General features: G+C 42.1%; 1 protein-coding gene across 31 annotated transcripts in view; it reads right to left on the bottom strand.

The window, feature by feature from the left end:
• Positions 1-708: 708 nt before the first annotated feature.
• LOC117426531 (neurofascin-like) overlaps positions 709-22,042 on the bottom strand; it is a 66,372-nt gene continuing 45,038 nt past the window's right edge. For 16 of the 31 annotated variants that reach the window (XM_059003585.1, XM_059003588.1, XM_059003587.1 and 13 more), the window contains 14 exons: positions 21,417-21,639; positions 21,082-21,194; positions 20,562-20,772; positions 20,154-20,276; positions 19,489-19,662; positions 18,772-18,786; positions 15,124-15,315; positions 14,347-14,469; positions 11,879-12,028; positions 10,626-10,757; positions 9,975-10,044; positions 7,988-7,999; positions 7,625-7,660; positions 709-6,305 (listed from right to left, as the gene is read on the bottom strand). In XM_059003585.1, the coding sequence (XP_058859568.1) occupies positions 6,074-6,305; positions 7,625-7,660; positions 7,988-7,999; positions 9,975-10,044; positions 10,626-10,757; positions 11,879-12,028; positions 14,347-14,469; positions 15,124-15,315; positions 18,772-18,786; positions 19,489-19,662; positions 20,154-20,276; positions 20,562-20,772; positions 21,082-21,194; positions 21,417-21,639 (1,806 nt within the window). In that variant the 3' untranslated portion in view covers positions 709-6,073. Of the gene's footprint in view, positions 6,306-7,624; positions 9,272-9,974; positions 10,045-10,625; positions 10,758-11,878; positions 12,029-14,346; positions 14,470-15,123; positions 15,316-18,771; positions 18,787-19,488; positions 19,663-20,153; positions 20,277-20,561; positions 20,773-21,081; positions 21,195-21,416; positions 21,640-22,042 lie in introns of all 31 variants that reach the window. The other 15 variants (XM_059003589.1, XM_059003610.1, XM_059003611.1 and 12 more) reach the window with 8 other exon arrangements.

Here is a 22,042-nt window from a genome sequence, read left to right as displayed (position 1 = left end):
TTAAGACGAGATTACAGCATGGCGAAATAACTACTGTATTTACACTTTAAAGTAACAGGTTCCAATGTACATGCAATGGAAACGATTCTTAGTTTCAGATACTGTAATTTATTTGGAATTAATTCCAATAGACTATCGCTGGAATAACAGGTAATGAAAACTTGAAGTTTGTTTTTTAAATGCTTGCGAAACCAACTGGATGGCACAGAATCTAAACAAGGAATCCACAAGCGCACACCTCTCTCCCTGCTAAGTAACCAGTCACAATAACACATGAAAGCAAACAATTGGGATAATGATAACTGATAACTTTCACATTTTTGGCATTGTATGCAGTGTTAGCATGAAATCATTTCACACAGTTATTGTAGTTTTTTTGGTTATCTGGTAGGGATGCTCATAATTATAATGTGATCCCAGGGCTCGGTCTCTTCTAACCTGCATGAGTGTTGCAGGACTCTTGCACCATTGTGGTGCCAAAGAGATGCCATTATGATGCTCGGGCTTATGCAGAGCTATCATTTTGATTTAATTGAGGGATAAGGCTCCTTTAGTACTGTACGCATTGAGTAAAGGGAAAACTGTCACAGGACCAATCTTGGATTACCTGTTTCATATTCCAGTTGCCCAGTGCTCAAAATGAAATTTAAAAAAAGAATATACGTATATTTTATTGCTGTGATGTTGTTTTTTTTTTGGGTGGGGGGAGGATGGGGGGACGGACCTGAGAGAAAAATATTTTTGGGAGCAATCTAACTAATAAGTTTGTTGTGTAGACTGGTGGATCTCCTGCCATCTCTTACTACTAGCGGGCTCACTTAACTCCGAGATACTCAAACCCACTGTTTTCCACACTGCAGCGCAGCCCTCTAACCACTGAGCTACTCAAGCCCACTACCTTCCACTCTGCAGCCCAGCACTCTAACCACTGAGCTACTCAAACCCACTACCTTCCACACTGCAGCCCAGCACTAACCACAGAGCTACTCAAACCCACTACCTTCCACTCTACAGCCCAGCACTCTAACCACTGAGCTGCTCAAACCCACTACCTCCCACTCTACAGCCCAGCACTCTAACCACTGAGCTGCTCAAACCCACTACCTCCCACACTGCAGCTCAGCACTAACCAGAGCTACTCAAACCCACTACCTTCCACACTGCAGCCCAGCACTCTAACCACTGAGCTGTTCAAACCCACTACCTCCCACACTGCAGCCCAGCACTAACCACTGAGCTGCTCAAACCCACTACCTCCCACACTGCAGCCCAGTGCTCTAACCACCGAGCTACTCAAACCCACTACCCCCCACACTGCAGCCCAGTGCTCTCTAAGCAGTTATTTGAACGATGTACAGCACACGTAAAGTGGCCCTTTCCTTTTTCTGAATGTCAGGCTGTTGGGTTGGACATCCTAATCTTTTTTATTTTTATTTTAATGGATCTGCTTCGAAGTAACTTTGATGTATACTGAAGTTCAAGAATAAAATACAAATTGGGTACATTTATTTATGAATTTTAAAATGGAAGTAACATCTAGTCTAGACAATGCAAGTGCAATCAAAGCATTAGCACACAGCAAGTTAAAGATTCAATTCCTCTGCAGACCGGAACGCTCTTAAAGAAAATCAAATCTGTGCACCTAAATCCAAATAAGATTACAAAATACATAATATTTCCCCAAGACCTGTTAGGACATAAACCCAAGGTATATATAGGCTTACAATCAATAGCAGGCATTCAAATGGAGACTTGAATGCTAGATAATTGTCGAAAGTGGGAGCTAAGCAGCCAAGGGCATTTAACAAAATACAAGGTAAATGGTTTTGCTTTTATATATATATATATATTTTGGTACTGTATCACAATAAGGTGACTGAAACTAATCTGTGGTCACTAAGAAAGTTAATCAGTTCAGTGTATACCACCTAATGGGATTTGGAACTTGAAATCCTTTTGGCTGGTCAATCCGTGCAATTTGTTTTTACAAAAATCATAACCTTGATGTTGATTAGAGTCAGAATAAGGTTATGATGAATCTTTAATGAGTTTGAAGTGTATTGTGAATAAAAATAAGACACTATGCAGGTGTCTCAGTTCAAAAGCCAATCAAAAAGTCTGGAGAAACCTTGTTGAAGACTCTTTGCGTACAGTATGGGTAGCTTCAGCACCCTGTAGACCACATTAACAAGGTTTGTAGTGAAATAGCACTTGGTAATGTTCCCGAAACAAACAGAAAATAATCTTCTTTTTTTAAATACGACTCTTTAGACTCATTAACCGAAACATTATACATGAATAGAGATGAATTCCCTCCACACTCTGTGAAGCGCATTTCGTACTGTTGCAGTGCCCTATTGAGCATACCAGGTGCGTATGCTTTTAATATATGATATGGTTTAGATATGAGAGGGAGAAACAATTGGCTTGAGTTGCTTTATGATGACATCACCTCTGTGTAACTTGAATCCCTGATTAGAAAAAGAAAGACGTCATGGCTTTTTTTGGTTTTCAGTGGTATAAATGGATGGGAAGGCTTAATAGTTTCCAGTGGGGATATCCGATGTACTCCAGGCATGAGGCTGGCCCCTATGATGGCTGTTATAGTACTCATTAATATTTACAAATCCCACAGGGAATGGGGAGAGTGTATTCAGTGCATTTAAATAATAGATGAGTTCAGATTCCCCACTGTATGCATATTGATTTCTGATTGACTCGAGTTTACATTTTTAATACATTTTTTAATGTATCGTATGCTGCCCCCCCTTATAAACCCCCCCTGCATTAGGGAGAGCACACTCAACTAACGCAAATCACCCCAGAGTTATATTAAAATAGGCTGATTTACACAAATTACACCAAACTAAAGTGATGCATCAGGTCAACTTACCAAGAACAAAAATCTGTCAGTGCTAGAAAACAAACAAACACGTTAAAATAAATTAATTTGCACTTTGCTGTAGCTCTGGGTTGCTTACAGGATTAAGGGAGGGAAGCAGAGCCCTAATTCCTCCAAAAAACGAACAAACATAAATGTAACATAAATTTCTTATTATCAATACACTGAAGCCATGGCTTTTAACATGTGGAACATCCATCTCGGTTTCAACAGCAGAATCACTTATCTTACAGAACACAAAAGGCTTTCGCTGTTAACAAAATGCTGTTTAAGAGCTTGCTTGCAGAGTAATTGCGGTGTCCCATACATACATAGATACATATATATATATATATATATATATATATATATATATATATATATATATATATATATATATTAATAATCTGGTTTTGTGTCAAAGATATAGAAATAAACATTCCTAACCCTGTCCATAGTAGTGGCATCCAACCATACCATATGATTTATGCAAAATTACATTTAAAAAATAATTAAATACAAATACATACAATATAATTCCCAACAGGTTAAATAAAGATATGTCATAATTCACATGTTAAATAATAACAACAAATATAGTAAGAATAATCAAAATAATTATAATAACAATACATATTCAATTAAGACATTAGGTTATTCAAAAAGAAAAACATTTTCTAGAGGTGTGCCAACTAACCGGGTTATATATGTATATATATATATTGGGCAGTTTGAAGACTAATTGACAAAGTCTTCACCTATAAAAATATATGAATGGCTGAAGTCTACCAGGGTTGGCGTCAATTCCTGTTTTTCAGTTCCAGTTCCTTTTTCAAATCAATTTCCTTTTAATCAATTCCAACACATCATTGCTCAAAATTGCAATTAGCAGTATTCTGTTAAAATGAACTTCTCACAGTGGCAACAAATTATGTAAATGGAAGTCACTGTTAGTCAATTAAACTAGCTTCAAATGAAAGCCGTTGAACAATCGCAAACAATTATTATTGTGTCTCTAAAATAACAAGTCCAATTCCAAATTGGAATTGGGAATTGATTTTAAAAACTACAGCTCTAACTACAATCCCACTCTGCCTCCCAGTCCTTCAGCTCGAACCACATGGTCAGACAACACCCCAGTCCCTCCGCTCTACCCTTCTGTTAATCGACATGTAAATACACTGGAATGGCACACCCCTATTTGTGTTTCAATGCATGATATGAACAACAAAAAAACAACAATAATCCAAAACAACTGAATGAACATCAGCATCTTTTACATATTTCACGAACTCAAAATACAGTGTCCTTCAGTCCTTCCACTCAGCCGGCAACATCCCAAATATGGGAGAAAAAAAATCCTCTTTTATCCGAGAGTTGAGATGTCATGCTCTTTGGATCTTCATTTTAAGTTCTGGGTTTCATGAATGGCCAACATAAATAAGACTTAAAGCACCTTCTGCCACACACACACGCACGCACGCACGCACACACACACTGAGACACACACACACACAAGCAATAGTCTGTCCAGGACCACTCAAACAAAGGTTTGCCAAGGCTGCATATAAACTACTAGACCAAGCGGTGTACCATTTTTACAGAATAATGACAACAGGAGATTAGTCATTTTACAGGGGTCAGTGAATGTGCAAGGGGGCACAGAGGTCAAAGGGGTTTCGGTCTTCGCAGAAAGAAAAAGGCAAAAAGAAAGACTGGGTCCCGCTGGGAACAAGGGCTGATGTCAATATCCAAGCTGCTTGGTTGGGTGCATAAGCTGTTAAAAGATATGGCTGGGGGGGGGGTGGCTGTGTCGACTTCTGCTTCACTGTGTCTTCTTTGCGGGTCTCTCCTGCTGACCCTTTTTTTTTGGTTTCTCTTATCGTTTTAAGAGTTTTTTTCTTTCGACATGTTGCAGGCGTTTTTGTTTGGCAGTTTTGTTGGTTTTGTAAAGTAGTGTGTGTTTTGAGCGTTTACTGTTGTATGCTTTGATATTTCTCTAGGAGTAAGATACGCAGAATGATGGTGGTGGGGAGGGGAGAGGAAGAGGGTCTGTCACGTTTTCTCCCCCTCGGTTCAGTCAGTGGTGGGTGAGCCACTGCCTCTCGTTCCCGTGAGGCCGATCCGAGTCGCCTCATTGGCTTCTCAAGCAGGGAGTCGCTGGAGAAGGGATGGGTGAGCTGGAGCAGGGATGGGGTTGCGCTGGATACAATAAAAATAAAATCAGAAAAGAAACAACGGAGCAGGATCTTAAAACTGAACACGAGGGCAGCCTTCTCTTTGAGAGAACACCAAGCTTCTGATCTCCAGCCATTGCAAGAATACCACCCAACCGGAGGCATTCTAGTTCAGGTTTTCCTTCCAAGTGGGTTCTCCATGCTGTTTTTGAACCTGCATGGTTTTCCATTGCACAACAAAGACTAGATGTTCTATAGTAAATCTACTTTGCAGAGTAAATAGCTTTTTTCCCAACCCTCATTATTTTATGTTTAAAAGTTTGCTATCATTCTGTGTGATGTTTTTATAGCTGGCTATAGCTTCCGGTGCCTTGTCTTTGATTTTCCCATTACAGAAAGTCACATGACTCAGATCTTTTAACTGCGGAGATCCCACCTGTAGTATAGTACATTATACAGCAGGCAGAGCCACATATATAGAAGGCCAGATAACTTTGTATTAATCACTTTATACACACCAGACAACAAGACAAACATATACGCACTATTGATATCAATATGATAAAATCATCAGAGCTGCTCTGATATCTGACGGGTGCTGCTGTGCAATGGAAATGGCACGTCAATAAGCTTATATATGTATGTACAGGCCTGATTTGAACAAAGACCTGGAGCAGGATTCTCTTTCTGAATAACCCTATCACTGTGTCTCCTCTCGCTCTCATCGCTGACCATTGCTACTTGGACTTCCTTTGTACTCTCCCACTTCTGCCTGTACTATGGTTTATAGAGTAGTAGGGTTAGGAAACTGGTGCCATTGTGGCTCCAACTTGGATTCACCATCCTGCTGTAACTGTAGACCAGCTGGATCCAAGATGGTGGACGCTGGGTGCAGTTTCCTAACCTGCTCCTATTCTATAAACCGTGGTGTATCCCAGCGTGGTGTTCTTGGCTCTTGGTTCTTGGCGCCCTTGTGTCAGTCAGCAGCACCCCCCCACCACCCCCCATGGCAGGGTTACGCCAGCGAGTAGATGGCATTGACAGGAGACGTGGCCTCAGAGCTCTCGTTGCCCTCAGTTTCCTCCTTGTCCTTCTTGACGGTGTACTGGCCGATGAAGGAGCCGTCCTCGTTGAACTGGCCATCCCCGCCTTCCCCGTAGTCCACCAGGCTGTCGTCGCTCTCCTGTTGCTTGATAGTCCCTTCCAGAGAGGTCTGGCTGCCCTGCAGGGGCTTGTTATCCTCATCGCTTTGGGGGGGAAACACACAGAGACGTCATTAAAATTACAAAACAAACCGCAGCGAAGCGACCGTGAAATTCCAGTCGGCTGGCACAACCCTTACAGAAACGATCGTACTGTACAACAGCGTATTGGACCCAGTGGAGTATATTCAATCGATCTAAATCATCATTTAAAAGCAAACAAAAAGGGACCCCTTCGCGTTTAATGTTCTATTAAAGACAAAAAACACCTTTGTAAATTGTATATTGCTGTTTAGGTCAATTGAACGGTAACTGCAATCTGTCTAAATCTCTTATGCATTATTACTTTTTTGCACAGCATAAAAATAGGCATTATTATAATGCAGTTTGTTGAAATACAGTATTGCACTAAGAAATCCTCAGCACATTAAGTATCTGCCCTGGCTTTTGCTGGCTACCAAACTGTGCCATATAAATATCCTACCTTATCTAGCTTTAAACAGAATTGCTAGCAATTGCATAATATTCTATGGAGCTTGAAGTCCCCAATCTGCTATGCTGACAGGAGCATGAAACCCTAACACCTTTTTTTGAATCTACATCAGTCCACAGGCATTGGTTCCAGTTCCTGCATACCCATACACAATGCAAAATACCAAATGTCTACATTTGGTAAGAAAATCCCATGCATTTAACGGAAACACTTTTTCAACAATTTAAACAACACATGGAACCAACAAATCCCATACAGATTAATTCGTCAGTGCAGTGCAAGAAGGCGGGTTAGAGCCTAGTTAATATCTGTCTGCTGGCGCAAAGAGCAGAGATTTTAGTTCAAGCTGTGGCATTCCTCCTCAACAATCAACGTGCATGTCCTTGTGAACAGGAGCTGTTGAGCTAAACGCTCCAATTCCAATTTCAAAAGCCGTGGAAACACAGAAAACATAACAGAGATTGTTATTAGGTTAACTGTTCAGAGTCCAGTTTTCGGAAAAAGTGATTTAGTTTTCAGAAAACTTGATCTCGTGTACACGCACTGAATGAGTCTCCAACATGCCACATGCAAAGTGTTACAAATGTGAACCGTGAAACACAAGTGACTTCAGGCAAAAACGAAGACACAAGAGTGAACAACAACAAGCAACAACTCCCACCTCACCCCACTCCCCCCCCCCCCAACCCCCCAACCCCCCAGACATCGCTCTATTAGCCAATCACACATGAATTAGCAGCACCACATATTAAAATCAATGAAACGTTAAATAAATACAATTAGGGGTTTTAATCATGATACTGTCTTTTAATCCATTAATTCGAACATGGGACTGGTTTATTAATCCGTTAATTACATATTGTATACATACCGTTTAATATAAGGAAGTGTGGTAACACGGTTTAACCTAAAACATGCAGTAAAATAACAAATTCAGACGCAAGGCTAAAAATATCACAACAGCTTTCAGTAAACGCCATCTTACTTTGCACTTCTGAATAAGATGTTTACTGAAGAATTGTGAGTGTGTATAATTCTATCATTAATAAAAAACGGTCAATCAGCATTTCTCAAATACACGCTAACCTGTACGATTAATTAATTAATTAACATATCTATTTCAATCTTCTAATAGAGATTAAAACCCCTGAATAAAATAAAAAAAAAGTAAAAAATACAGGGTTCTGTAGCTGTGGGTTAGGTCCAGGGCTGTTACACATTGCTCTTTCCATACCTTTCAAGAGACCTTCATTGTTCCAAGGAGAAAATAAAAGAGCATAACGACAAAGGGATAGGAAGAGAAAGAAAGAAAACGAGGACAGAAAAGAAAAGAGTGAGGAATCCAGGATGATTGGTAAAACCTTTTGTGACATTAATTACTGTAATCCCTCGCACTGCGTGTGCAAATACACTGTGATTAATGTCACAGTAAATAAAGGATTATGGACAGCTTTTTATATGAGCAGGATATTGTAGTATTGTTCAGTGCTTGCCAAAAATACTACTACAGGGACTGTAAATGACAAATTATACAAGGCGATTTTTATTTCATCTTCCATTTTTCACAGTAGTGATTTAATGATAAGTTTACAGGGCATAAACATCACCTCATATAGTATGTGTACCACAGGATTTCAGATAATACTATAGTGTCAGAACATCTATCCAGTATTACTGTAATTCTCTGTATAAGTAGCAGCCATTTAATAAAGTGTAACTAATATATGCAATTTTTACATACAGGTAGTGTGCATTATATATATGCACACAAGAAACTAAAGTATTGGATCAAGAATGCCCAGAAGTGCGTGATATATACTGGACATTACGGTAATAAGAGGGATCAATAGCACCAAGGTTGTTTTAACCCTGGTGTATTTTCCTTCCAGTAATAAATGTAATTTATTAATGTAGCAAAACACAGGGAAGCAGAGGATGGGCAGGTCCTACTGCTTCTTACAAGCAGACAAACGTTTCGACTAATGCCTTCGACACACATTGGCTGAAGGAATTAGTCAAAGCGTTTGTGCAGCTGAGCTGCTTATATGTTTTACCTTTGGAATGTGTGATGTAATGTGTGACGTTATGGATGAATCTCATTGCTTCGTCCTGAAAGAACAGCTCTCATTTTTAACCTTCCTGTCGTATAGTATCAAGTTAAAAGCTTTGATAACCAGGCCTACCTCACTAGCACAGCATAAGAAAAGTCTCTCAAGACAGGTATTGTTTTGCTGTTGGCCTTTGCCTTGACAGACGGCATCTTTACTTTAACTCAGGTGTGGCCTTCTTTATTTCTGCCACAACACTATGAGTTCACTTCCTGTGTTACAGGCAATAGGACCCCACCGCAACAGGAAGTGAATGGGGAGAGAAACTGACAGAAAACAAAACAGGAAGATCAGCAGCCAGACAGTAAGGTGCTTGAGAGATTGTTAATGTGCTTTTTTTCCAGCCGTGGTTACTAACCCTTTTAACAGAAATAAAAGGCAATTTAAAAATGAAGTACCTGTTCTCATTCCTTACGCAAAAGCAGCATTTATGAAAAAAGGGACAAAATGAATGGAGGGTCAGAACAGAGGACAGGTAAGACTTGCAGAAGAATTCATAGCAATATTCCTAAGAATATGTGGCAGAACTTTATACGGCATTGCTTTGTAATTAGCATGTGATCTGGTTACTGCAGGAATGTAGATTCTTCTTCAGTATTCAATTTATATACTGATTTTATTGAAACTTAAATCGTTAATACAAATCTCCATGTTATAATAGTTACATTTTAATTACATTGCAACTGCAATTTGCAATCAATGAATCTTAAAACAAAGCATTACCAAAAGTCTGAGGGTTTAATTTGAGTTTCTGTTCGGTGGCCAATAAATTCAGGGGGAAACTGGAAAGCAAAGGGGACAGCCAGCCTACAGCCACTAATATTGAAGAGATTGTCTAGTCATGTTCTGGCCTGTGTGCATTATAAACAACATAGTCTATCCTGCTTGTAAAGAAACAACACTGCTTCTGTGGAAAAGGGCATACCTTTGTGCTTGAGCTACAGACAGCCTGGTAAAGCATCACATTCGTCAGACACTTCTCAGCTCAATGGCTTTTCTAAAAACTATCACAACCATCCTTTCAACTAACATTATCACCAATTGAAGCAGCAGGTTTTGCTGTCCGCCAATGTATTTTCTACGGTAGAAATAGTTCTTGTTAAAGAGACGTACCGGTAATCGAAAGACCCATCCTGGTCCTTACGCTCCATGGGATCTAAAGGAAGGTCCTTTTTGTCCCGCACTGTAACACAAAGAATAATACCTGTTATTATATTCTGCTGTCGCTAGAATAATACATGGAAATGTATGTGTATAAAACCCTATACCAATAAAAATGCTAAATGCAACGATGCAAGGATGACACAAGGACGAGGAAGGACTTCATGCATGCCTTGCAAGAAAATGCCAAGGGATTTGAAAGACTTCAGCTTGAACAAGGACAAGTCTGGGAGGGTTATGCAAGTATTCATGAAATCCTTTCTTATCATTGTATCTTACAGTATTTGCACAGATTGATTTAATCTTACATTTATGGCACAATCCTGTAGATGTTGTTTTTGTATGGGTTAATTTCCGCTATATATCGAGATTTTATCCTGGTGGATGAAATAAATCTAAATTAAAAAAATGTATATAGTAGGATAACTGCTTTGTGCTTTGCTACCTAAATGTACATATCAAATGGGCTAAGGGATACAAATATATTTGCTTGTTTTGGCGTGACGGTCATAGTCAAGTTAAAATGTCCGTCCTGTCTGTCTGTCTGTCTGTCTGTCTGTCTGTCTGTCTGTCTGTCTGTCTGTCTGCAGGTCCGTCCCGTACCTGGGTACTTGCCCCCGCGGCTCCTCTTTATGAAGCAGACGATGAGGAGGATCAGCACCAGCAGGGCGATGGCGCACATCAGCCCGATGAACCAGCCCTGGGTGGCGATGTCCACCTGGTCCTTGGTGTAAGCTGTGATAGCGGGACGGAAGAGAGAGAGAGAGAGAGAGAGAGAGAGAGAGAGAGAGAGAGAGAGAGAGAGAGAGAGAGAGAGAGCGAGAGAGAGAGAGAGAGAGGCTGTGAATCAATGAGGCTCTGGAAACCATTCATTCAGAGCCTGAATTACCAACCTGGGTCCCAGATGCAGGTCCGTCCATCCTTTCCATCTCTACAGCATCTTCATGTGTGAACCTCTGAACACTGTCACACACACAGGCCTTCATTCCCAGGCCTCAGAGCCTTCTATAATTCACCTTCTCAGTTTCAGGCTCTTTTGACTTGAGAGATTTCCACTCTCATTATAAATTCCACAACCTTCAGCTTAGCAGTACAAGGCGTCTAACTTGAATCACTTCCAAAGGTTCTGTGAAGTGACAGGAACCCCCAGAAGTGTGAGCCCTGTGGAAAACTCAAGGTGGAGTGAGATGATCACACCTCAGGTCTGGAATAATGTAATACAGACAACTAGCATGGCTCACAAACCTGTTTCTAATCCATGGGTTTATGGAGATGATTTATTAAATCACAAAGATGGAACAGATAATTATATCCATTCCAGTAATAATCTGTCTGACATGGCAAGAATTGTAGAGACCTATTCCTCCGGTATTTGTTTGAACTGAAGCATTAAGTCAACAACTTTTTACCATACAACAGCTAAAACCACACTCCTGCTAAAATGCCCCCGCTAAACACTGCAGTGTAAACGAATCAGTAGTATTAGTAGATACCTGTTAATGTAGTTTGTTTTTACATAAATGGGATTTGAAAATAGTAATCTCCAATACTGTAGTTTTTTGCAAGACATTGCACACTTTTTTTAAGCAGCAAAAGCCCTATCCCCATTTGTGCACAACCTTGTTTAACCTGTGGTTGCTGGGCTCCAACCAGCTACATCACAGCTCCCAAGCTAAGCTCTAAACTCCTGTACAAAAGAGTCAGGCCAGAGTTCCAAAGATTCTATTCTATTAGCAAGTATTGCCAGCAGGGCTTCAGCCGCTAATACACAACTTAAAAAAGCACTACACCAGCTTTAGGTTGAACAGCTCCAGTACAGACACCCGAGTGGGGGTACAAGGGGGTGCCTGCCTCACCTGCGCTGGTCTCAAAGGGGACGGTCTTGCTGCTGATGAAGTCGTACTCTCGAGAGTAAACCCGCACACTGTACTTGGCCCCCTCCGCCAGCCCGGCCAGCTTGACGGGGGTCTCGTGTTTGACCGTCACGCTTTTCACTGTCTTGTTACCTGAGAGACAAGAGACGGCCGTCACGGGAGCAAGAGGAGAAGATGGGCGGCTCCATAGAGGCGAGACGGGTCGCTAGGTACCGGATTTCAGCAACAGGAAAGTGCAATGGATTGTGGGTGCAATGAGTTCTGCTCCTGTTGAGTCTGGTGCTCAGCATTCTCTATTTGAACAAAATATGTTGCCTTTTAACGTTGAAATCACGATGCTTTCAGTTACCTTAACATTTTAGGGTATTTTTAATTGGAAATAGTTACATTTTAATTACAGTATAATTACATATCAACTAAATTGCAATGATACAGAAGCATGTGTAATTGCTTTGTAATTAGAGCTAGTTAACGTAAAGTGTAAACCAAAATAGTATACAAGTGTTTGGTTTATGCATAGCACACACTGCCATCAGGTGCCCAACTGCTGTAACTGGAGCAAGGCTCTTAACGGCATAGTCTGCTTCGAGCAACGAGGAACAGAAGTCATATTTCTTGTGGCCTTTCCTGGAATGTCAATGATGTCATCACCCCCCCGGGTGTGTTTGTGATGTCATCACATAATGGGCACGCACTTGATGACATCAGAAAAAAAGAAAGACTTGTAACATGCTGATGATGTCATCAACCCACAGCAAAGCTCATGATGGAACCAGCAGTTCCTAGTTTTTGGAATTCAAACCACTGGCTCGAGCCAGAGCTGGCCCTGGGAGCGATCGCTGCCGAATAAACTACCTGGTTTGACAAGGTCTGTTGCAACCTAGAAGTTCCAACAACAGAATGCTGTTACTAAGATATCATTAGAACATAAAGACTTCCCATCAAAGCATTTGTCCAGCTTCTTTAGATTTTACTGAAAACCAAACTGCAACCAAATGTCTTTTACGCAAAAGGCCCAATTCTCAAAGCCCATTAAATTTTCAAAGCTCTCTCTCTAAATAGTCCTTCCAGTGAAAAGAAATGGTCTCAATAACGATTTGGAGGAAACCGCTTTGAAAATCCATTGTGTTACGCTGTTTTATAAGTTCTAAAAATTCCAAAAACCGCTGCTTGCAACAGGCTGATGATGTCGTCATGTCACACTCATGATGTCATCTTCCTGCAGCAAGCTTGCAAAGACTGTGCAGCACTCTAATTGGATTCTAATGAATGGAGAGAAGGAGAGGGCAGGGTAGGGCATGTAGGCAGGAAGCTCAACCAGAATGCATAAGCTACAAAAGGCAAAGAAGAAGGGCGTTTCATAAGGCTCAGTGATGTCCCTTTAGGAAACCCACAACACATGTCTGCATCTTCCAGAAGAACACTTCTACTGGTCCCCAACACCATCAACTGTTTTTCAAAGGCTTGGATTAAAATTACATCCCATTTACACTGTATTGTCATTTTATATTTTATAGCTAAATCGGATTGAAGCTACCTATTTGAGAAATCGGCTTTAAAAAACTATCCTGCATGTAAACTCCATAATGAGCTGGAGTTGGGACTCTGTCAGCCCCAGTTAGGATTGCAGGCTGGCAGAACTCAATCTCTCCACCTCTCACTGATGGTGGAAGTTAACTAATGGGCATCCAGTGTGAAGGATGCGAGAGGAAGGTTTTAAACCTCATACAACAGAAAAGAAAAATGTTGGAAGAACATGAGGGCTGTGAATATATTATGCTGTCAGCGAAATAATGGAGGTTGATAAATAGCAGTTTTACAAAAAAGTGACTCATATGAGTGATCTTTGACTGTGGCAGCCACATGCTGTAGGCGGGTAAGACGAAGGGATTTAAACCAGATTCACCTGCAGAAATAAACCAGCTGGAACTAGGAGTGATGGGAGAATCCCTGAGGGACAACAACTGAACTCACCCACCCGAGAACAGAAAACACACAACTGACACTTCAGCCAGGGCACAGCACTAGCTACAGTGTGACCGATAACTATTGCCATGAGCCAGATTCCTCCCCCTGAATGCCATCTTGGAAGGAAGCTCTGTCGCAACCACAATTCAGGGGTGCTTTATTACTTTTTGTATCAGGTTAAGCATACAAAGAAGCAGAAGGTTGAAGAACAGCTAAGGTATGGGATCCGCAAGGTTATTGCTTCACGTAGTGCTTCTTGTCCAGCAGGTGACAAATACAGTATAGAAGAAGAGCTGAGAGATGTTCCCTCAGAGAAGGACTGCCATTGAGGAAACTAAAGAAAGCCTTGTTAAATGTGCCTAACTCAGCTCTTCAATTTGTCTCAGCCTTCGAAGATGGCTTCTCCTTAGACCCCTCCACCTCGCCCCCAGCTGAAAGTCAAATCATCCACAGATGCTGGCGAGCAAGCTCCCGGTCCTTACTGTCAGTGTACTCAATGACAAACTCGGTGGTGTCTGGAAGGAAGTTGTGAGTCCAGCTGATGTTAACATAGTTACTGTTCGGAGAGACCGTCAGGTTCCAGATCTGTCTGCTCACAGGGGTTTCTGGGTACAACCGGTTGGAGAGGCAGTGTTAATACAGAGGTGTGTGCAAGACAGGCACACAACCTCTCACACACGCACACACGCACGCACGCACGCACGCATGCACGCACGCACGCACACACTCCAGAGTCCGAATCTTTATAGTACAACACCACGTTATACTGCAGCAGCACAAGGCTCAGGCTGTACTGCAGTGGAGCCTAGGCACTATATATAACACCCTTGGCACAAGACACTGCACCAGTGGCGCTCATGCACATTGAACATAGTCCAGCTTTAGTGCAGTGGCATAAGACAAATGTAAAATTGCACCAGTAGGACAAGGCCACGTAGATTGTTTTGCCACAAGCCTGGATTATACTGTATTGTTACAAGACCACAGTGCAGTTGAACAGAACAGCATGATCCTGTAGTGGGAGATTTGCTCTAGGGTAGCATCCCATTGTATTAATATTGCAGGAATTTAATTACCCTGCAGAAAGCACTAGATAAAGTGGCACAAGAACACGTTACACTGCAATGGCCAAAGACCATATTATACTATAATGGCACGAGACCCTGTTATACTGCAGTGTACATACTGTACAATTAAGGACACATAACAGCGTACAGCAGAAATCCTTGTAAAACAGAACAAAGAGACAAATGAAATACCACGCATTTGAATGTGAGTGATAGCTGACAAAGGACTCTTGGTTGTAGTTGTCATGGCGACAGTAGTAGTAGTGGGAGTTGTAGTGGGAGAGGGAGCAGCAGTAGTAGCAGTAGTAGTAGTTGTGACCGTGGTGCTGGGAGAGGTATCAGAGGTTACCAAAACCGTTGGGGTGGGTGGTAGCGACGGAACAACTAAAGAAGGGGAGAACATCAATACATTAACAGAAAGGAGCACAAGAAAAAAATAAAATAAATAAAGCAATATTGTTTTTGCCACCGGGCCTAGTTTGGCCTAGCCTGTGTACCAGGCAGAGGGTCTCAAGTTTCACCAACTGGAATGCTGCTCAGTAAATGGAGGGTACACACAATGCTGACTTCAGTTATCTTACATGTAAGCTTTATTCTGTGGGTTACACAATGACTGTAGCAGGTCTACAGGTTTTATTGTCAATTTGAGGGTCTGACCCTCGAAATGCGGGTGACTTGGGTGGTCTACAGTGAAGCTGGTACCCAGGCTAGGTTTAGTCTGGACAGCCCAGGAATTCTCACATGCATCTTTTCAGTGATGACTGTACAACACGGCTTGCGATCACTGGAAGAGTATTCAGAACTCAAAGAAGCACACAGGGGCTCTGTTTTTAATGATCTCTTCCTAGACTGTCCTAAACCTTGTACAGATTAATAGAGAGCAAAGGGAGACGAGATTCAGATATAAAATTGGGAAAAAGTGGATTACTTATCTAAAAGCGTTACATAACACCATTACTGATTGTAATCGCCAAGTCTAACTTAAAACAGTCTAACTTAAATTCCTTTTCAAATCTTTTGGTTTCACCCATGTGTTATGCAAATAAATGTATTATAAGAAACTGCAATTAATATACAGCATTATCATATTTTAGCTTCCAGGAGTTCAAGAAAAGATGCATGCTTTTCTATTTTCTATTTCATTATTTGACCATTTAAAGCAACATTCTCCCAGCTGCATTTGATAGTTTTGTTGTCATCCGGAACAGAGCTGCCCTGGTCCTTGCGTGTGCAATGCAGTGTCATCGACCCCTAGTGGCCAAGACATTCAACAGCAAGAAAGTCGGCTTTTTATCCCTGTGATATGTTCACACCTTTTTAAGTCAATGTTTTAGAAACTAGAAATAAACAAAAATCTACTTAAATTGAAACATGACGTGGTTGAAACCTTGCACTGAGACAAAGCTGAGTAAATCTGACCCTTTCTTAATCCCTTTCTCCATCTCTGTTTCTCTGGGTTCCCTGATCTTGAGGAATCTTATACTAACGTGACTTATAATCAGATAGGAGCAGCTCTTGAAAGTCCTGGGATAATATTGCTTCATAAAACCAGTGGGCAATCCATTTCTTACCTCTTTTTAGCCGTATAAACACAATTAATGGGCCCACTTTTATTTTGCTGACATTATTTTAGTTATTCACTTGATTCTTTTTAATGTAGATGAACCACTGCATCCTGGTACTTTAGCTATAGCTCACATGGTCGGAATGCCATCAGATATTTGGAGTGAGTTTGACCTACAACACCAGGAAGTACTAGAAAGTAGCAACTTTTCATCTGCAGTGTCGTCTGAGATTTCAGCATCCTCCAAACTGAAATATAAAACACAAGCAAACGAGCCAAAAGACCTACAGCAGAATTAAAAGGGGAAAGTGACAATCTTGGATAGTGCTAATAGGAGGTAAGAAAATAGATTTTACAATCTTAGCAATCGCTCTTTGCACCGCAGACTTGGAAAAACTCTTTGACAAGCGATGCTCATGCTTTTGCAAGAAAGATCACAGCCTTCTGTGGCACCAAAGCAGTTCATTTGCACAGTCAATAGTACATGCATGCATTGCTGAAGCTTAGCCTATCTCTTGCCACCAGTGTGCAGAGAAAGGCAGTCATGCTCTTGCCTAGAATCAAGAGAATTACAGCAACTGGCAAACGCTTGGATGATCATGAAGAATATGATCCAGTTTGTAATTGCCAACCTTTACATCATGAGCTTTGGAATAGAATGACATCATGAGTTCATGAACTTTAACATCAAAGAAGAAAAAATAGTGGCCATGCCATCATACACCTAAGTATCTCCGTTGTTTGGTTTCAAGCACTTTCAAGCACAAAACCAGAGTCACCAACTAGCACCAGTGAATATGTCTACTGGTGGGGAAAGGGTGCTGCTGTCTACCTGGAATTTCACAGAATAATTCAACGCACCTTTCAACAGGTTCTTGTTAATTATTGACTCCAATACAGAGGGAACCCAAGCTGCCTTAAATGGTCACGTTATAGAATTCAGTGAGTGCAGCAAGTATTTTTTTCTGTTCTGGTCAGATTCCTAATATGCAGAATTAAAATACATTACATTCACTCTAACCGTTAACCTTCTCAAACCTATTACTTTCTTCTGAGCTACTGGAACCTGCTCTCTTCCACACTGCAGCCCAGGACTCTAACCACTGAGCTACTCAAATGCACTGCCTTCCACTCTGCAGCCCAGCACTGTAACCACTGAGCTATTCAAACCCACTACCTTCCACACTGCAACGCAGCATTCTAACTAACCACTAAACTACTCAAACCCACTACCTTCCACGCTGTAGTCCAGCACTCTAGCCACTGAGCTACTCAAACCCACCCCCTTTCACGCTGCTTCCCAGTGTTTTAATCTTTTAATGGACAGGGTAACCCTTAAATAAGTTACTTGGACAAGACGCTCATTGATATTTTACAAACGCATGCCAGTAATTAACAACAGACAAATACATTCTCAGTGAGGAGTCATTAGGAAGGAACACAGGGACGCTTTTCCTGTTGTGTCGGTTTCAGGAGGGGGGTGAGACTGGTTCATCTGCATGCTCTGAGACAAATCCAATACAGCGGGCTGAAGGGGCAGTGATTGGAGGGCCGTCAGTGATCGAAATCGAGAATTGTAAAGGTATGTAGACTGGAACTCAGTCACGAGTTTGAGAGTTTGGATTGCCATGGCAGTTGTTTTTGGATCACATCTACAGTGCAGAGATAACCACTAATTGTTGATATATGAGTGATTATTAAATTAGGAATGTTATTTGATAAGAGTGTGGTGTACCCTTGAAGTCTGGCCGGCTGTGCTTCACAAATGCAGGACTCTCGTGAATGTACAAACGTGGGTTCAAGTTTATGACTTCGATCTCTGAGGGTGAGGATCTATAGACTGTGTAGTACAGACAGACAGACAGACAGGCAGGCAGGCAGCAAGACAGACAGACTGTGCACTACAGCTAGATTGCTGGTTCCAGTACAGTGCACAGGAAAGAGATGCACAGTTCATAGAGAGGAGCTCTGAGGTGCAATGATCCCAAAATACCTTAAGAACCAATCAGATACTATGTTTGTTTTTGATTTGCTCCCCGCTACTGTGCTTTTTGGACATGTCACATATGAATATCACATATAAATATCACATATGAATATCACATATAAATATCACATATGAATATATGGATCAATCATTGCATCCCTTTCATAAACTGGCTCTGTACTGGCTGACTCGGTCACAGGCTGTGCTGCACAGATATGGACGGACGGGCAGACGGACAGACAGCCAGACTCTGCCCATTTCCCGTTACCTACTCCAGCTGGGACAGTACCTGAGCTGGCATTCACTTCAGTCAACACCAAAGGAGGGGGAGAAGGAGCAGACAGGAGAGATATAAGGAAAAGAAGAAAAAAAGACACACAGGAAGTAAAGAAGATCGAGAAAGAGAAAAACAGTTAATAGGAAGAATGTCTGTCACTCCAGGAAGCAAATCCAAAAGAAGGTTATCTCACCAACATCCAACACAGACAACACATAGACATGCAGAACCTGCGCCACATTGAAGAATTATTCTCAACGACTGCAGAAACAAATTATAGTAGAACAATAATAATACAAAACACCTTACACTTATATATTGCCTTTCATCATAAATGATCCCAGGGCATTCCACAAGAAAACCATTAAAAAAAGAATCAAACAGCGTCATTATGGAGCCCATCAAAACGTTTTAAAATAAACTCTGAAGTCGATTTTCAAACATGAAGGAACAACTGAATATTGCATATGGACAATTACTGCAACTAATTCCATCTCAAATTACATGCAAAATGATTTTGGTGGCCTCGCAAGACCACCACATTAAGCACAACTGTATCTACTGCAAGGTTCAGATTCCCAGGCCTCAGTTCCAACTGCTAGGCCACACTTTCTACAACCAGGATCTTCTATTTCCAGACTATATCCCCAACACCACTGCCAGACCAGCTGCTATGGGCAGTATTTCTGTCTCCCCTGCAAGGGTTAACCCAGGCCACGCAGCTCCTACCTTCGTTGGCAAAGTCGGGAGACTCCTCGATGTACACCTCTCCCGAACCCACTTGCGTCCGGGCGCTCAGGTAGAACTTGTATCGCGTGTAGCGGTCACTCCGTCGCAGCGTGTAACTTGTGGTGTTGGCAGAGAGGTTCTCTGTTATCATCTTGCCAGTCCGAGACCCATTCACTGGAGGAAAGAGGAGGCAGAGCTCGGTCAGAGCGGACACACACGCACACACTCACACATGGACTTCCAGGATATTATAAGCGCTCGGTGCTTGAGCAATCCTTTGATTTGTAGGCAAAAGACAACCTTATTTAGCATTTTGAACCCTACCAAAGAAACAGAAAGAAATTATACTGAACGTCCCCATCTGAGAAAATATTATCACTGCCTTTACCTCAATTAAAAAGTATGCGCATGCTCCAAATTTTCTATCGATCTGGAGTTGCACATACATCTCATTATCAGTACATGAACCCTGCCTGAAATTCCACATTTCCATATCGCACAATAAATACTACAAAGACAGGGATTTCTCAAAGCACTCCCCATGCATAGTGTCCCGAGTCAGAATGAGAACGCTGGTCACAATCACAGGGAAGTTACTGCTTCTCAGATATCTTTGTACTGTATAGTTTTATTCCCAAGTCGGATGGGAAGTGTGAACAGCTCACCAGTCTGGTACTTGAGGAGGTATCCTGTGATGATGCCGTTAGGCTCCACTGGGTGGTCCCAGTCCAGGTATATGGCGTCCACGTTCCTCTGCTGAATTCGTAAGTATTTCGGGACAGCAGGCACTGGAGAACAAGGAGACACATTAGCTGGTGTAACATACTGTATGCATTCCCTTATAAAATATTACCACAGTAAATAGACACAGTAAGTTTACAGTTTTTAGGTTTGGCATTTTTTTTTTTTTTTATATATATGTGTAACCATACCTCTCTGGGCTTTCCAGTGCTTCTCTATTAATTACCATACTGTTACATTTTGCTTTTACTATGGTGCACATTTCTAAGGGTTCATCCACTAGAACACTCCCAATCTGCTCAGAGAAATGGAATGTGCACACTGGGGCGTACCTCCCTCGGGGGTCTGGAAGTCCACCGTGACGGAGGGAGGCCCCTCCCCCCTGCCGTTTACCGCCACCATGTACAGCTTGTAGTTGCTGTAGGGGATGAGACCGGACACCACGCCCGAGGGCCTGGATGTCCAGGAGGTAAAGCTGGTCGATTTCTTCACCCGAGACACACTGAGTCCCCTGAGCTGGCTGCTCTCCCGCGTGTAATACACCTGCAGGAGCAATGGTTAGAATTCTTCAGATTCACTGCACACAGTGTCCCCCCCACCTGGAGCCATACCGGGGGGGGGGACTCCAACAACCCATATCTGATACATCATCCCCAGCAACTGGTACAGTACTTACACACTGAACAGCCCAGATCATACCAGCACTGATCAAGGTCATGCACTAACCTTACCAAAGTATTAGAAAAATACTCTGACAAAATGAACTTTTACTGATTGCATTAACGTCCGATTTCCCTCACAATGCTATGTCCAAATCTTCCTGAGAGGGCAGATCTAAAGAATCTGGCTGACCTTGTATTCCTTCAGCTCCCCTTGCACGCTCTCTGCTGAGACGTGGCTCCAGTACACCACGGTCTTGGTAGCGGATGGCCTGACCCGTAAGTTGCTGGGAGCTGCCCTGGGGTCTGGAAAGAAACCAGGGCCAAAAGTGTTAAGATGTACTCAAGTGATGACAAACCAGTCCCTCAGCTCTAACCACGAGGTCGCACTGCTTCCCTCCCAGTCCTAAGCTCTAACATCAGAGCACACTTTATCTCTCCCAGTCTCTTATCTTACACCACTAGGCCACACTGCCTCCCATCTCAGTCCCCCGACATTAACCAGTAGGTGGTTAAGGTGGTACTCACAGTCCTCCCCTGAATAGCCGATCACTATGGGGCCCTCAGGGCCCAGCCCGAAGTCGTTCTGTGCCTGCACTCTGATCTCATAGGGGATGTAGGTGTCGGTGTCGGTCACGACGTACTTCAGGTACGTGGTCGTGATGTTCTTCCACTCCTCACGGGAGTCCCTCCGCCGCCACCACACCACGTAGCGAAAGTTAGGCCCGTTGTGATCCATCCCCGGAACCATCTACACAGGGAGGGAGCGACACAATAGGTCACAATCCACTCCCCGTCCTGCGGAATCTATTCACTGTTTAATCAAGGCGTTTTTAAGCTGTTTATTTCCACAGGGTGTCCCACAAAACAGCTGATGTCATATATTATGCTGATCAGGATGTTCCCTGTTAAATCAGGTGGCCACACCCCATTGACAATCCACATCACACATCATAATGACCTGCATTAGTTCCTCTTTGCTTAAAGGCATTTCACACCTGAAAGAAATACTTTATTGGACACCCTGTAGTTTCGTAAGATATTTTTCTCCTGTGCAGAAAAATGGTGCATGTGAAACTTTGGAGGGAAAGGCTTTTTCAGGTACTGTGTAATGTTCACAGTATATTCCCATACCATGTCTCCTGTAACTTTCA

Source organism: Acipenser ruthenus, chromosome 29 (assembly GCF_902713425.1).
Source record: "Acipenser ruthenus chromosome 29, fAciRut3.2 maternal haplotype, whole genome shotgun sequence".
In the NCBI taxonomy this organism is placed as follows: domain Eukaryota; kingdom Metazoa; phylum Chordata; class Actinopteri; order Acipenseriformes; family Acipenseridae; genus Acipenser; species Acipenser ruthenus.
Note: the sequence above shows the minus strand (reverse complement) of the source record. Positions and strands in the feature narration are given on the sequence as shown.